We start from the raw sequence: 15,496 nt of genomic DNA, 5'->3' as shown, positions 1-15,496 counted from the left end.
GGCCGGGAGAGGCGGGAGGAGGCAGGAGCAGGCTGGACAGAATGCATCGGACACAGGCACACACAGTTTAGGGCTTTATTTGCAGGCGCGCCCGCACTAAAGGCACCCGCAGATTGGACGGGACTCCCGGGCTCGGGGACCTGCGGGGCGGCGGGGCAGGACCGGCCCCGGTCCCGCCAGTGGTCCCTAGCAGGTGGCGTAAGCGTTGGCCCTCTCCCGGATCTCCTGCAACAGCCCGGTGACCTGCTGCTCCAAAGCCTGCAGCCGTGTCACCTTTGCCGCCATCATCCGTTCATTGGCCCCAAAGCGCTGCTCCAGATCTGTGGGACACGCAACATGGTCACAGTGCAGCCTCCCACCATGTCCCATAGTCGGGACACCCGGTGGGACAGGCCCAGGGGGACGCGGGGAGATGTATGGGGAGGTGGCAGGAAATGTACCCCACCATGTGCTCCCTCTCACCTTCCAGCTTCCTTTTGCTGTTGCTGGCCTTATCCAGGAGGTCTCGGGCTTCTGCCATCAGCTGCGACACACGCTGCAGGGCCCCACCAGACACCCTGTCCAGCGTGCCCACCCGGTTCTTCAGCACCACATAACGCTGTGTTACCTGGGCCAGGTCCTGGCGGCACAAGGGCATGGTGAGGCTGAGCACCTGCAGCACCCAGTACCTGCTTGGTGGCATGCATAACCAGGCAGGGATGGAGCTCACCTGGCTAAGTGTCCCTGAGGTGGTGGTGGCACGCTGTGCCCCATCCTTGGCTTGCTGGGCCAGGTGGCGAGCGCCCCGGCTGTGCTCCTGCAGGGTGGCGATGCGCTGTGCCAGCTCCCGCAGCCGCCGCTGCGCCTGAGACTCCTTCCTGTCCAGCGCCTGCAGCCTGCGCTCCGCCTGGCAGGGACGGGCACCGGCTGCAGCAGGCGCAGCAACCACCATGCCCATGGTGCCAGCCCCACTGCCCTGGCACCTGCCCAATGCCAGCCACATTTCCCCAGCACCAGCCTCCCTACCCATAATGTGCCCAAGGCATCAGTCTTCCTCTGCACAGCACTGATCCCATTATGCCCAGCAGTACCAGCTCCACTCCCCGAGCCCGTGCTCCTCACCTCCCTGGCTCTCTTCTCAGCCACCTGGATGGCATCCCTGGCGCTCTGCAGGGTGCTCCCTGCTGTCATCACCTGTGTCCGTGCCACCTCCAGTGCCTGCTGTGTCCCCGCCAGCTCATCCCTTATGCCTTCTGCTCGCTCCCTGCAGCAGCACAGGCAGCTCCAGCCCTTGCTGCTGCAGGGGGACTGACCCTATCCCCTGACTGCCCCAGCATGGTCCCACCACTTGCCTGGCCTCCTGTCCCTGTGCCAGCAGATCCCGTGCCACAGCCAGCCCCTCCGCTGTGCTGTTGAGAACCGCATCCACCCCCTCCAGCTGGCTGATGCTCTCCCGCATCTCCCACAGCAGCTCCTGGATCTGTCCAGGGCTACTGGGCAGGGAGATGTTCAGCACCTGCCGGGCCACCAGCTCGATGCTGCCTGGGTCAGCTCCCTCCTCTGCGGGGACAGAGGAGCAGGGTGGGCTCAGGGTGGGCTCACTGAGTCCTGCCATGCCCACGTGCCCACCCGGTGCTGTCACTACCTGCCAGGAAGGCCTTGATTCGGCGGATGAAGTCCCGCAGCTGGGCTGTCGCCTTCTCTGCACGGCTGCGGGTGGCCTGAGAGCGCCCCAGCACCTCCTCTGCCCTGCTGCGTGCCCCCCGTGCCAGCTCCTGCACCTCCTGCATCTGAGGGGCACCTGGCTGAGCAGGGGGCACAGGGCAGCCCCGGGAGGGGGCATTTGGGGTGAGCAAGGGGTACGAGGGGACAGGATATGAGCCTGCAAAGGAGCGTGCAAGAGGGGTGCAAGGGGACAGAGGGTACAGCAGTGGCCCAAGGGGGCACACACACAACTGGCACAAGGGACATCTCTGAATGGGCATAAGAGACACATACAGAACTAACATGCTTGAGGGCATGGAAAAGGAAAAAACAGGACACAGAAGGGGGCCATGGAAAGGGCACAAACAGGACATGCAAAGGGGACACAAGGGGACCCCAGAAAGTGCCATGAAGCAACCACCCCTACCTTCTGTGCCACAACACCCAGCTGCCCTAATGCCACCTCCAGCTGCTGAGAGGCATTATGAGCACTGCTCAGGGCTCGAGCTGAGACAGGCAGTGCCCCTGCACACCCAGTGCCACCGCAGTGCCTTGTCCCCTCACTGTCTCGGCACAAGGCTCCTCCACAAGACGCATCCTCACAGCTCCGGTCTCCGGGCGCCCCACAAATCTGTGATGATGCCAATGGTGGAAATGGCAGCTCAACGCTACATGGCGGGTGATGCCCACACTGCTTCTGCCGGTCCTGCTCTCACCTTCTCGTTGATCCTGGCAATGTTGAGCCCCATCACCCGTTTTTGTGTCTCCCGTAAGGATTTCCGGGCGGCGGCTGTGCCACGGCGGAAGGTATCGCCCCGCTGCTGCAGCGCCCGCTTGGTCGCCCGCTGCGTCATCTGTGCCCTGCTGAGCTCGCCAGCCGTGCCATTGGCCAGCGCCTCCGCCTGCCGCGAGGCCTCCGCCGATGCCAGGATGCTGCGGTAGGACTCTGAGGGTGCGGGTGTCAGGCTTGGGCCGGGATGGCTGCCACCAAACCCAAACCTCGCTGGTTGCTCTTACCGCTGAATCCAGCTGCTGCTACAGTGCCGAGGAGGCTCTGAAGGTGGGAGGTGGTTCGGTTGAGACCCCCCAGCTGGCGGCTCAGCTCAGCTAGCCGGCCATGGTGCTGCATATCCGCCTGCGCCAGCTGGTCTAGATACCGCTCCAACTCTTGGAGGTGCTTCCCGAAATTGTCCAGCTCCATCCTTTGGGTAGGGAGGATGGTTTTAAACTTTCAGGCAGGGACAAGAGGGGGATCCCTCCACCCCAGCCCTACATGCACACTTGCCTGGTGCCACCCAGCTGCCTGGGCAGTCCATCGAGGAGGGGACTACCAGGGCTGTGCCCCTCTCCCAGCAGCTGTTCCACGTGTCCCAGAGCCTCCTCCAGCTCCCGCAGGCGACGGGGGCTGAGTGGGAGTGCAGAGCCCCCCTCCCTCAGTGCCTGCACGTGTGCCCCGAGGCGCTGCAGCCCTTCCCGCAGGCTGCCCACGGCCAGGTCCCAGCGCCCAAAGCAAGGGTGGCAGGGCGAGCAGCGGGGGAAGGGCTCCTGGTAGCCCCGCTGGCAGCGGTCACAGCGCAGCCCCCCGAAGCCCGGCCGGCAGCGGCACTGCCCATTGTCCTGCTCGCACTGCGGGCTCTCGGCACCCAGCGGCTCACACTCACAAGCTGCAGAGACAGTTGGCACTGTATCCCAGCCTTCCCATGGAGCCCCATGCCCCCAGACTGCCGCCCTGTCCCAGCATCCCACCATATTCCTCCAGAATCCAATCTATCCCCAGCATCTTCTATTGTCGCCACAGTTCCACCAAGTACTGGGTCCCCAAAGTCCTGCATGTTCCAGAGACATGCTATGTCCTCAGTGTTCCACCACGTCCCCAGCATCCCACTGTTTCCCCAAGGTCTGTCATGCCCACAGTGTCCCACCACATTCCCAAGATCTCCTGAGTCCCTTGTGTCCCCAGTGTCCCACTGTCTCCTTAGTGTCCCATGTTCAGAGCTCCCACCATGTCCCCAGGGCCCCCATTTCCCTAGAGTCTCACTACGCACCCAGAATCCCCCCATATCACCCATCCCCAGAGCCCCTGCTTCCCCAATCCCTGGGGTGTGCTCCCACCTTGGCACTCCTGCTCAGGATTTCCCCAGTGGTGCTCCTGGCACTGGGAACAGACACGACCCCCGAAGCCAGGCCGGCACTGGCACTGCCCTGTCACCTGCAGTGACAGTGCCATGCTCACTGAGCAGCTCACTGGGCCCCAGGAGGGCAGTGCAGCCGTACCAGGGTGCCAGGGGACTCACTGTGTCACAGGCAGGGTGCAGGGCGTGTGTGGGGTGGCAGCCACAGGGCTCACAGCCCCTTGGCCCCCCCAGGCCCCAGAAGTGGGGTGCGCAGCGATCACAGCTCTTGCCCACAACGTTGGGCCGGCAGGCACAGGCTCCTGTGCCACGGTCACAGTCACAGGTGCCATCGGTGCAGTGGGAGGCCAGTGTGCCCCGTGGGTCACAGCCACAGCCTGCAGGAGGGTGGGTGGCCACATGGGGCTCAGCCCATACCCGCTGCCCAGGCAGTGTGGTGCTGAACCCAGCACCCCAAATCTGCCTGACCCCAGTGTCCCCCTGTGTGCCTGGCCTCAAACCCCTGCACAGCCCCACCAACCCCAATCCCTGTCCCCTGCCCAGCCCCAACCCAGGCACAGCCCCCCACCCCTTCAAACAGCCCCAAACCTCTCCTGGCCCTGAACCCTAGCCCTGCAACACCCCAAAATTCTCCCTGACCCAACCCCAATCACCCACGCCCAACCACAACCCCACACCTCATCCCTGCCTTGAGCCCGTGCATCACTTCAACCTCCCCATCCCAAACCCCGGTGCAGCCCCAGCCCTGCAGCCCCGCAGCCCCACAGCCCCGCAGCCCCGCAGCCCTGCAGCCCTGCAGCCCCACAGCCCCACAGTCCCACAGCCCCACAGCCCCGCAGCCCCGCAGCCCTGCAGCCCCGCAGCCCCACAGTCCCACAGCCCCACAGCCCCGCAGCCCCGCAGCCCTGCAGCCCTGCAGCCCCACAGCCCTGCAGCCCCACAGTCCCGCAGCCCCACAGCCCCGCAGCCCCGCTCACGCCGGCAGCTGCGCTGCAGGGCATTGCCGTAGTAGCCCGGCTGGCAGTGGGCACAGCGGGGCCCAGCCGTGTGGTACAGGCAGCGCAGGCACTGTCCCGTGCGGGGGTCGCAGCCCTCCGGGTCGCTGGTGTCGATGTTGTTGTTGCACTGGCAGGGCCGGCACTCCCCGCCCTCCATCTCCGGAGCCCCAAAGTACCCAGGGGAGCAGCGGTCGCAGCGGGGCCCTGCAGAGAGGGGGGCTGTAGGTGCTGGGGTCCCCCAGCCCTGCAGAGAGGGGGGCTGTAGGTGCTGGGGTCCCGCAGCCCCAGGCAGGGGCTCCCTGCTGCCCCGTGCCCGCCGTGCCCCTCACCCGCGTATCCAGGGGCGCAGAGGCAGACGATGTGGTGTGTCTCATCGTCCGCATGGCAGGCGCTCCCGTGGTAGTGCCGTGTGCCAGGGTAGCCGGGGCAGGGGCAGGGCCGGCACTGCTGCCCTGAGCCCAGCACTGGGTTCCCATAGTAACCGTCCTGGCACCTGAAAGGACGAGAGGGGATCCAGTGGGTCCCTCCAATCCACCATATACCATCCCACCATCCCATCCTATTCCATCGTATCCTGTACCATCATATCTCACCCTATCCTAGCCAATCATATACCTCCCATTCCATCTCAATCTCATCCCATCCCATTCCATCCCATCCCATCCTATTCTACCCCATCCCATCATATCTATGCCAGTCCATCTCAATCCATCCCACCATTCCAACATATCTCATACCATCACATCTTATCCTGTCCTACTCCATTGTACCAACCTCATTCTATGCCACACCACCCCATGCCACGCCCTGGCCTCCTCGTGGAGCTGGCTCACCTCTCACAGTGCCGGCCGCTGGTGTGGTCGCGGCAGTGCAGGCAGGTGCCCGTGCGGGGGTCGCACTCCTCGGCGTGCCCGTTGCACTGGCAGGGCCGGCAGGCAGGGAAGCCCCAGTGGCCGGGCTGGCACTGGTCACACTGCCGGCCCACGGTGCCAGGCTGGCACCGGCACTGCCCGCTCACCTTGTCACACAGCTGGGACACCGAGCCCTCCGGGGAGCAGGTGCAGGCTGCAGGGCAGCACAACTCAGGTCAGGCACATGGGCACAGGGACACAGGGGTGGACAGACGGACAGACAGACAGACAGACAGACAGGCAGGGGACCAGCGCCCAGAACATGCTCACTCCATGGGCTGTGGCACAAAAGGGCTCATGTGGACACGCAGGTCCACAAGAGCATGGGTGGACAGACAGATGAGAGGGTGCAGGATAGCTCAATGCTCACAGGGGGCTCATGTGGATGGATGGATGGATGGATGGATGGATGGATGGATGGATGGATGGATGGATGGATGGATGGGTGGATGGATGGATGGATGGATGGATGGATGGGTGGATGGATGGATAACTGTGACTGAACCCACGGGCTGCAGGACAGCAGGGCTGAGATGGACATATGGGACAGACAGACAAGTGAAGAGGGTGCTGATGGCTGGACAGACAGACAGGAGAGACAGCAATTTCTGGCAGATGAAGATCCCAGTACTCACGGCTGCATCCCAGGGGCCCAAAGCCGAAGCTGCCAGGGGCACAGCGGTCGCAGCGTCGGCCGATGACGTGGGGCTTGCACTCACACTGCCCGCCCTGCACCTGGCACTCGCTGCTGCGGGAGCCCTGTGGGTCGCACTGGCAGGCTGCGGGAGCAGGACCAGCATGGGGCCAGGGCTGCCTTTTCTGCACCTGCCCACACCTGCCCATGCCCTGCCACTGCTCTCCTGCCCACCATGCCATGGGCATATCCTAACCCACTGCCCCAGCAGGACTCCAGCCCTGCCCACTCATGGGTCCCACCCTGCAGGCTCCCCACTCACGCAGAGCCCCGCCGTGCATCAGGGCTGAGACGCTGCAGACCAGGCGGGCACAGGCCTCGGCCAGGGGGTGAGGGGGGGCCATGTGAAACACCTCCAGGCACTGGTACCGCTCCAGCTCCTCCTGGCGCACTGCTGCCTCTGCCCCATGGAACCCTGGCAACTCTGACACCCGTGGCAGGAGCACCAGCTGGGGGAAGGGAAGAGGAGATGGGGCAGGGGGGCACAGCCAGCCTCCACTGTGGCACTGACCACTAGGCTGGATCCATGTGCTCCAGGACAGTCCCAATGCTGCTGAGGTCAACTACCCCAGCTCCATCAACAGCCCCAGCTCCACTGACACCCCCAACCCCACTGATATTCCCATAAAAAGTGCCATCCCCAGAAGCTTCCTTATTCCCTTCCACGCTGACTTCCCTATGCCAACCCTAACTCTATCTAAATCCCCAGTCTCATTGATATTCCCTTCCCTTTCAACATCTACTTCCCCATACCCATCCCCATCCTCATCTCATCCCCATCTCCATCCCACCCTATCTCATCTCATCTCATCTCATCTCATCTCATCCCCATCCCCATCCCCATCCCCATCCCAACCCCAAGTACATTCCCAGAGGGGGGTCACTTCCCACTCCAGCCTCTGGTTCCCTGTCCCTGCCCATGATCCCACCCCTGCCAAGCCTCAGGTACAAGGGGCAGTGGGACTCCCCTCACCGAGTCAATGAGGATGAAGGCACCAGGGTGGCGCTGGGTGACACCAGCCCGCTGAAGCCGCATGGTCACCTCATAAGGGGTGCTGGGCTCGAAGCAGAAGGGCCGGGACAGCAGCACGTACCTGTACAGAACCAGGTGTTGCATGGGCACAACAGGGCCATGGAGACAGCAAAAGGACAGCAGCAGCAGGACCCAACCACCTCCCTCGTTCCCATCCCCAGCCCCTCCAGCCCATCCCGTCACACCTCTGGCTGTGGGGCAGACTCTGGCGGTACATCTGCTCGGAGGGCAGCAGGTTCCCACAGCGAGGGCTGGTGGGCAGCACCCGGGAGCTGACACTGACCACGGCCTCCCAGTCCTCGGCTGACTGTGGCAACAGGCAAGGCAGTGTCAGGGCTGAGCTGTGCCATACACGCCGTGGCCGTGGCTGTGGCCGTGCTCACCTCGGGCTCGTAGCGCAGCAGCAGCTCGTAGTCCATGGCGTAGGGCACGTTGTCCACGCGGAAGGTCAGGCCAGCCCCGTCCCGCACCCGGGCGAACCCCAAGCCTGTCCAGGTCACCATGCGCCCGACACTGTCCCGCACCACCTCCTCCACATCCGGCTGGGCAGGGCACCGGCACAGTTTGGCCCTGGCTCTACCCCCAGCCACTTCTGCCCTGCAGTGCCTCAATGTGCCCTCCCCTGCCCCCTCACCTTGGGGGGCTGCTGGCGGCTGCGGCGCGAGGGGACGGGGGGCTGGGGAGCACGGAGGGGGCTGTGCTGATGCCGTGAGCGTCCCTTCCGCCCCGCCGGCTCCCTGGTGTCGTACTCCAGGCAGTCCTGGGGCACCTCCACCCGAATGGCGCCCTGCAGGGATGGGGTCAGGGGACGGCGGCCATGCACAGGGACAGCCGTGCACGAGGACAGCCATGCACAGGGCATGGTATAACAGCCACATGCAGGACAGGGTGACAGCCATGCATAGAGCGCAGCGGCAGCAATGCATGGAGCATGGTGCACAGTCACAGCCATGCACAAGCACAGTGACCCCCAAGGACACTCACCGGGAGCTGAGGGTGGCTGTGGCCATGGCCGGTGGCCTGCTCGGCCTCATAGGTGTAGTAGTCGAGGGGGGCACAGAAGAAGCCGGGTTGTACCTGGTCACACTGCCGCCCCATGATGTGGGGACGGCAGGAACATGCCCCATCCTCCATGGAGCACCTGGGGGTGACCATCCTGTCCTTTCATCTGTCCTTCTGTCTGTGTCTTCATCCCTCCCTACATCCATCTCTGTCCCCATCCCTCCCTCCCCCATGTGTGACTCCCAGCCCTGTCCCCACTCTCGTCCCCATCCCTGCCCCACGGGTGCTGTACTGGGCCCCACCGGTTGTTGTAGGCTCCCCCGAAGTCACAGGCACAGGGCCGGCAGCCCCCCAGGTCGTAGCTCAGACCCCAGAACTCGGGCTGCAGTGAGGAGGGGACATGTAGAGCAGGTGTGGGGCCAACCCAGCCGTGGGGGTTGCTATAGGGTTGGGGACAGGTTGGGGCACTCACCACGCATTGGCTGCAGGAGCGCCCAGCCACGAAGCGTTTGCAGTAGCAGTCCCCACTGATGGGGTCACACGGGGAGCTGCCTGCCACCGTACCCCGTGGGTCACACCTGCATGCTGCCCCCACACGTGCACAGGTGACGGGGTGCCAGTGGGATTACAGCCCACATGCTTCATGGCCCTCCTTCCCCGTCCCATATCCATCCATCACCATCCCTTCCATCCCAATCCCTCCATCACCATCCCTCCATCACCATCCCTCCATCCATTCTCATACAACTGTGCCATATCCCTCCATCCTACATCCTTCCATCTCCATCCCTCTGTCCCAGATCCTTCCATCCTCATCCCTCCATCACCATACCTCCATCACCATAGCCTCCATCCCTCCACCCTCATCCATCCCACCCCCATTCCTCCATCAACATCTCTTCATTCCCCATCCCTCCAATTTCATCCCTTCCTCCCTACCCCTCCATCATCCCCCTATCCCCTCTCCCATGCCATCCCTGGCTCCCAGCTCACGCTGACAGCCCTGTGGGTCGTCGTGGCTGAGGCCATAGGCGCCGTGCCGGCAGCGGTCACAACGGGGCCCGGCCACATTCTCCTTGCAGCGGCACTGCCCCGCAATCATGCCCAGCGCCACGTCCGTGTGCCCATCGCAGGCACCTCCATCCAGGGACCCTGCTGGGTCACAGTCACACGCTGCCAAGAGAGAGGATCATCAGTAGTTCTGGCTGCTGGCACCAGGAGCCATGAGGCTGGGGCAGGTGGCACCAGGAGCCATAGGGCTGGGACAAGCCGTGGGGCTGGGTCCCAGGGCACTCACGGGCACAGGCAGTGGGGGACCGGATGTCGGAGCGAGGGTGCCGGTAGTAGAAGGGCTTGCAGAGGTGGCAGTGGCGGCCCATGGTGTTGTGTTGGCAGTCATCACACACACCCCCACTGCTGTTCCCCGTGGCCAGGAACACGGCCATGTCAAAGTGGCACCGCCGTGAGTGCTCATTGCAGTCACAGCCTGCAGGGACAGCACCGTGGCATGGCATGTGGCACCACGGCCCACACCTGGCAGTGCCAAAGTGCCAAACCTCCCTTACCTGGATCCCCCTTACTCTGATATGCAGCACCACAACTGCAAAGCTCCCCAAAGTACAGCCCTGGCACCCCGAAACCCCTGGCACAGCACAGCACTGACAGCCCTGGCACTCACGGCGACAGGCGTTGGTGTTGGAGCCCTCGGCCGGGCGCCAGGGCAGGTCGTGGTAGAAATCCTCGCAGCGCTCACAGTTCAGCCCCTGCGTGTGGTGCTCGCAGACACAGCGCCCGTGGATCTGGGGGGAGCACCCAGCTCAGTGGGGCTGCCAGGTCTCGTGGGGCACCGTGCCATGCTGGTGGGTGCGTGTGCCTCACCATGCCAGGGACAGAGGGTGTCGGGGCACCCGGTGCTGGGGCACAGTGGGCAGCGTGGCCATGGCAGAAGCAGCTCCCGCGCAGCACCAGCTCATCCACAGCATAGTAGTACTTGTGCAGCACCTCCCTCCGAGAGTCCAGCAGGTTGTCCCCCAGCGTGTGCAGCTTGGTGAGGTTCACCCGCAGGTTGGTGACACGCAGCAGGTCTGGGGGTGGTTCACTGTGAGCACCTGCCCTGACACCAGCCCTGCATCCCCCACACCCCGGCAACATACCCTGGATGTCTGGGCTGTAGGGATCTGCTACGGGGATGGAGGGGTCCAGCACCTTGAAGATGACCTGTGAGAAGGAAGGAATGTGTGATCCCATTCCACCCAGACCCCTGGCCCTGCTCTGCACCACCCCATCCCCACGCACCTCCCCGTGGCTGGACGGCTCGATCTCAGAGTAGCGCTGGTCACACAGCACCTCATCCACAAGCCCCAGGGAGTGGCTGGGGATTCCAGGGAAGAGCTTGGAGCAGTTGTAGGCAAAGTAGCGATACACCTTCCAGGTGCGCCCAAAGTCTGCTGAGCGCTCCACCAGCATGGCCGCGGGGCGGAAGGTCTGCAAGACACCCAGATGGGATGGGGACCAGACCCACAGCCCCTCCAGATCCATCCTGTCCCATCCCGTCCCATCCCAGGGATCCATGTGCCAGGACCCACTTTAAACTTCATGATGAGGTGGGTGAAGTGGAACTCGCCCTCCAGGTCCAGGCGGATGCTGACATGCTCCACACCTGGAAGACAAAGAGAGACAGAGATGGCTGAGGCTGGGGAAGACCCCCATGGCCATGCAGCCCCACAGCACATGCATCTGGGGCAACCCCAGTGCCACCCTGACCTCACCGTTCTCCGACTGCCACCAGGTCCGTTTGTCATGGGGGCTGCTCAGGTAAATGACATTCTCGATGCGGTGGCTCTCGGGCAGGGACGGGTCACGTGAGTCACAGGTGAAACATTTCTCCGAGTCCTGTGCCAGGGAGTGGCACCATCAGGGATGGGTGATGGAAACTGCACCAGTGCCTGGCTGTGTGGGTCTATGCTGGAGCTGTTCTGGGGCTGGGTGGGCTCACCTGGAGGTGGCTGACGATGCAGTACTCCTGGGGCCCATCCAGCCCACAGGTGGAGGTGGCACTCAGGCGGGAGGCTCGCCCCACCAGCAAGTTCCCAGTGGCTGGGTAGCAGCTGCCGCGGGCGCAGCCGTGGCTCAGGTCAGGCTCCTGCCAACCCCCTGCCACCAGTCCCCCGACTGCAGAGAGCATGAGGGCACAGGCTGGGGGCTGCACTGGGGTGCTTGGGCACCCCCTGCTTCCCCACGCACCCACCCCACCCCCAGCCGTCCCATCCTGTCCCATCCCTGCATCCCGACCCACTGATGCAGCATGAAGCTCCATGATCCGGAAAGGTGCTGGCAGCAGCGCCACAGCCTCGTGACCAGGGGCAGGGAGCGGGGTGACTGGGGGGCTGGGCTGCCCCTGCTCCTGGGGGCCTGGGCAGCCCCAGGGTGCCGAGAAGCGCCGCGGGGAGTCAGAAGCCAGGTCAGGTGCTTGCTAATCCCGCCAGGGCTTAGTGCAGCCTGGATTCCCCGCTGGATTTTGTGGCAGTCAGGCTGTGGGTGCTGCCAGGCAGGGAGCATCGCCACTGCCACCACCTCCGCTGCCCAGCACCCTCCAACCAGACTGAGGTCCCTGAACCACCGCAGCTCCCAGCAGTGTGGGCATGCAGGGTGCCCCCAAGGCCAATGCTTACCCAGGAGGAAAGCAAGCACCAAGAGGTCCATGGGCAACCACGGGATCTGCCTGGTGGAACATGGAGATGGCACTGCGATAGGGCGTATGGTACGGGGTGCAAATCAGCTGGTGCCTGTCCTCTCCTGGCTCTAGCATGACTGTGCAGTCCAGGATGCACCCCCCACACCGGCATGGTGCTTTCCAGGGACAACACGAGGAATCAGGGTCATTTGGGGCAGCTGGGTCTGAAAGCCCTCCGGAATGACATGCAGTGTCCACCTGAGCAGCTCTGCGGGACTGTCACACACGCATCCAGGCACACAGCCATGCTATGCCCCACCAGAGCTGGCACGAACTGTGCCGTGCCCCACCCTGCCTGGCTCAGAATGGATCTATCCTTTTGAGAGTCACTAGCGTCCCTAGGGGGTACCAGCACCGGGCCAGGGCCAGCTTGGGAGGGGAGCCAGGAACGCTGGAGCCGGCTGGGCAAGGGCGTCCCTGACTCTGGCCAGGGTCCCGCTGTTAAATTTAGGTTGGAGCTGTCTTTTGTGTTTCCTCCTCTCCCGGTACTTCCCGCTCCCAGCCTCACAAGTGCTGGATCAAAGCCTGGTCTCGGCTCTGCCCAAACACATCTCTCCTGTCCCCCGCACGGAGCCAGCCCAGGGCAAGGGGGCTCGGGGCGGCGGGGGGAGCCGCGGCTCCGTTCTGGCACCCGCCCCGCTCGAAGCCGTGCCAGGGCGATAGGCAAGGTAGTGCAGAGCCACGTGCTGGCACGAGGGTCCCCGAGCCCCCGAACCCCCTGTACCTGGCGTCCTGCGGCGTCCGGCGGGACCAAGGCCAGGGCCGAGGGCGGCGTGGGACCCGCTGGCCCTGGGCTGGGAGCGCAGAAATGAGCCGGGGCAAGGGCAGCGATGGGATGGCGGCTGGTGGCCCCCCTTCCCCGTGCACGATTCTTATTCAAATGGGCTGCCCGCTGAAAGGGACGGCGGTCTCCAGGCTACGGGAATGTCACTGCCGATTCCTTCTGCCTGGAGGCCCCCGCCGCCCGCCCGCCCGCGGAGGCCAGGCCGGCCAGGCGTCGGCAGCCCGGGCACGCCCCGGCCCCCAGGCGGCACGGTGGGCCCCGCCGGCGAACAAAAGGGCGCCTCGTGGGCTGGCGGGCCAGAGGCACCGCGTTCCCCAGGCTCCCGGCAGGAACGTGCCGGCCGCCGCGGGCAGTGAGGCGTGGGGGCAGCATGGTGGGATGGGTGGGTGCTTGATGCTCCAGGGAGAGGCGGGTGCAGCCGCACAGGGGTCACTGCATCATCCTTCGCCTCAGATGGGGATGGCCATAGCGAAGGCACCTGCACGGCTACGCTGAAGGGTGGAGTCTTGCAGGGCATCTGCTCTACCAGGAACTCACCCGGGCACGGCGGCGATGCTGCCGTACGGGAACGTCCCCTCCCTCCCAAGGTACCTGTCCCTGCCCACTGCTACAGCTCCCTGGGCAAAGTTCGGCGCACGTCAGCCACAGGAAGCGCATGGCAGGGGTGGGGGTACCCAGCCTGTCACTGCCAAGGGACCCCACAGCTCCTGCCTTGTGTGCTGCCTCTCGCCAGTAGCCAGCAGCCAGCCCGTGCCATGGGCTGCGCCGTGTGCCAAGGGCTGTGCCATGCCCCAGAGCTGTGCCGTGCCCAGGATCTCCCCTGCGGCGCACCGGCTCCTACCTGTGCCCGTGGGAGCCCGGGGCGCTGGGCAGGTGGCTGGTGGCCCGGGTGGGCTGCGGAGTCGGAGGCCCGCTGGGCTCGGGCTGGGTTCAGCTGCTGTTCCTGGAGGAGGGCGGCCGGTGCCTGTCTCCTCCTCCGGCAGCCGTGCCAGGCGAGGGGAGGGACCTGCCCGCACCGAGCTTTAGCCAAGGTGAGGCAGAGGAAGGTACACGCTGGCGGTGGCCCCGTGTGACACAGCAGTGTCCTGTGCCTAGGCGGGCCGGGAGAGCATTCCCACAGGGCGGCTGTGCCCGGCTGCGCAGCACGTGGGGCTGCTGAGACAGGCAGCCCGGCTGGGACTCGCCCCGCACTGCGCGGGCCCGTCTGTGCCTCTGCCGGGCGCGCCTCTAGCAGCGGTACCAGGAGGCCTGCACTGCACTGCCCCGGTACTCTGCCAGATGGATCCTGCTCACACCCAGTGCCGGCACTGTGGGCACTGCCATGCCCCACTCACCCTGTGCTGCTCGGTGCTCTCTGGGATCCTCTGGACCGGCCGGGCTGGGTGCTGAGCCCTGCAGGGAGCACGGCTGTGCACCAGGGCCGGGTTCCACATAGCCCTCACTGTCACGCAGGGATAGTGCCTTGCCTTTTATTAGCCAAGGCCGAGGGCAAAGGAAGGAAGAGGAGCCGTGTGCTCTCCACGCCAAGGCCATGCTCTGGCCACCCGCCGCCAAGCAAGGTCATGGGCAGACAAAGAAGCGGCTCTCGGCCATAGGGATGCCAAAACCCACACCCCCAGGGACACCCTGAGACAGCCAGGCACCTCAGCAGGACAAGAGATGCTGTGCACAGCGCACTACCAGCTCCCCATAGCCATGCACGGCACTGGGAAGGCTGGAGGAGGGGTCAGGCTGTGCCCAGCGAGGGCCCAGCATGGCAGGCTGGTGGTCAGGCACCACTACCACCTTGTGAGCTGGGAGAGCTGGCAGGAGATGAGATGACAAAGAGCCATCAGCGCTGGCCAGCGTGTCTGTGTCACGGGATCTTGCCAAGCAAACCTCATCTGCTCTGAGGAGATCCAAAGAGGCCTGATAAAGGCAACTGTAACAGGATCTCTGGCCTTGAAAAGCAAAGTAAAAGTGGGAGGGAAGGATTCTCAGTGGGATGTGAGGGACAAGAGAGGCATCCCAGTCCATTTCCAGGCACCTCCCTGAAGGCTGCTCTGACTTCCCATGCCAAGCTGCAATCCCTTCCTCTGCCCCAGAGCCGAACGCGTGGGGGTGCCCGGGTCTGCCCGGGGACAGGGCCTGTCCGGGGGCAGCTCCACCGGCGGAGATCTGCCAGCAGCTCTGCCCTCCATCACCGGCAGCTGAACGCTGCCGAGCATCCCCCGCTTCCTCGCGTGCCCACAGCCTCGCTGCCCCGCACCTTTCAGCAGTGATCACTCTTGCAGCAGCACAGAGACTCCCCCGTCCCCCCCATCCTCGGCAGAGCCCCTAGGCTCCAGGGGCAGCCTCTCACGCCTGGCCAGCCCTGCTTGGACCGACTTCCGTGCACGCAGCAGGCAGCCAGCACTTTCCCGAACATCCTTAATGAGCAGAGAATTACTTAACCACTTCCCTTCTCGAGGAATGAGCTCCAGCACGGCACCGGAGCTGCTGTCTGCCCAGGGCCACGGTCCCACCAGCATTAGTGCTGGGTCAGTG

The 15,496-nt window shown here is 64.6% G+C and overlaps 1 protein-coding gene across 3 annotated transcripts; it reads right to left on the bottom strand.

The window, feature by feature from the left end:
* Positions 1-69: 69 nt before the first annotated feature.
* Positions 70-14,395, bottom strand: LOC131562966 (laminin subunit beta-2-like). Of its 3 annotated transcripts, none has more exons than XM_058812788.1 (35): positions 14,305-14,395; positions 12,125-12,174; positions 11,449-11,624; positions 11,222-11,345; positions 11,039-11,112; positions 10,749-10,937; positions 10,607-10,670; positions 10,332-10,537; positions 10,132-10,252; positions 9,751-9,939; positions 9,447-9,626; positions 8,926-9,038; positions 8,756-8,835; positions 8,436-8,592; positions 8,086-8,238; positions 7,835-7,993; positions 7,637-7,758; positions 7,392-7,512; positions 6,681-6,867; positions 6,360-6,503; positions 5,647-5,878; positions 5,143-5,306; positions 4,793-5,017; positions 3,978-4,192; positions 3,796-3,892; positions 2,969-3,347; positions 2,701-2,885; positions 2,400-2,629; positions 2,111-2,314; positions 1,625-1,769; positions 1,328-1,539; positions 1,102-1,239; positions 710-886; positions 463-619; positions 70-320 (listed from the first exon to the last, which is right to left on the bottom strand). In XM_058812788.1, the coding sequence occupies exons 2-35, from the start codon at positions 12,153-12,155 to the stop codon at positions 187-189; spliced, it is 5,484 nt and encodes a 1,827-aa protein (XP_058668771.1). In that variant the 5' UTR covers positions 12,156-12,174; positions 14,305-14,395; the 3' UTR covers positions 70-186. The 3 variants fall into 3 exon arrangements, with proteins under 3 accessions (XP_058668771.1, XP_058668770.1, XP_058668772.1); XM_058812787.1 differs by lacking the exon at positions 14,305-14,395 and adding an exon at positions 13,812-13,942; XM_058812789.1 differs by lacking the exons at positions 8,086-8,238; positions 14,305-14,395 and adding an exon at positions 13,812-13,942.
* Positions 14,396-15,496: the final 1,101 nt, after the last annotated feature.

This window comes from Ammospiza caudacuta, chromosome 12 (assembly GCF_027887145.1).
Source record: "Ammospiza caudacuta isolate bAmmCau1 chromosome 12, bAmmCau1.pri, whole genome shotgun sequence".
Classification (NCBI taxonomy): Eukaryota; Metazoa; Chordata; class Aves; order Passeriformes; family Passerellidae; genus Ammospiza; species Ammospiza caudacuta.
Note: the sequence above shows the minus strand (reverse complement) of the source record. Positions and strands in the feature narration are given on the sequence as shown.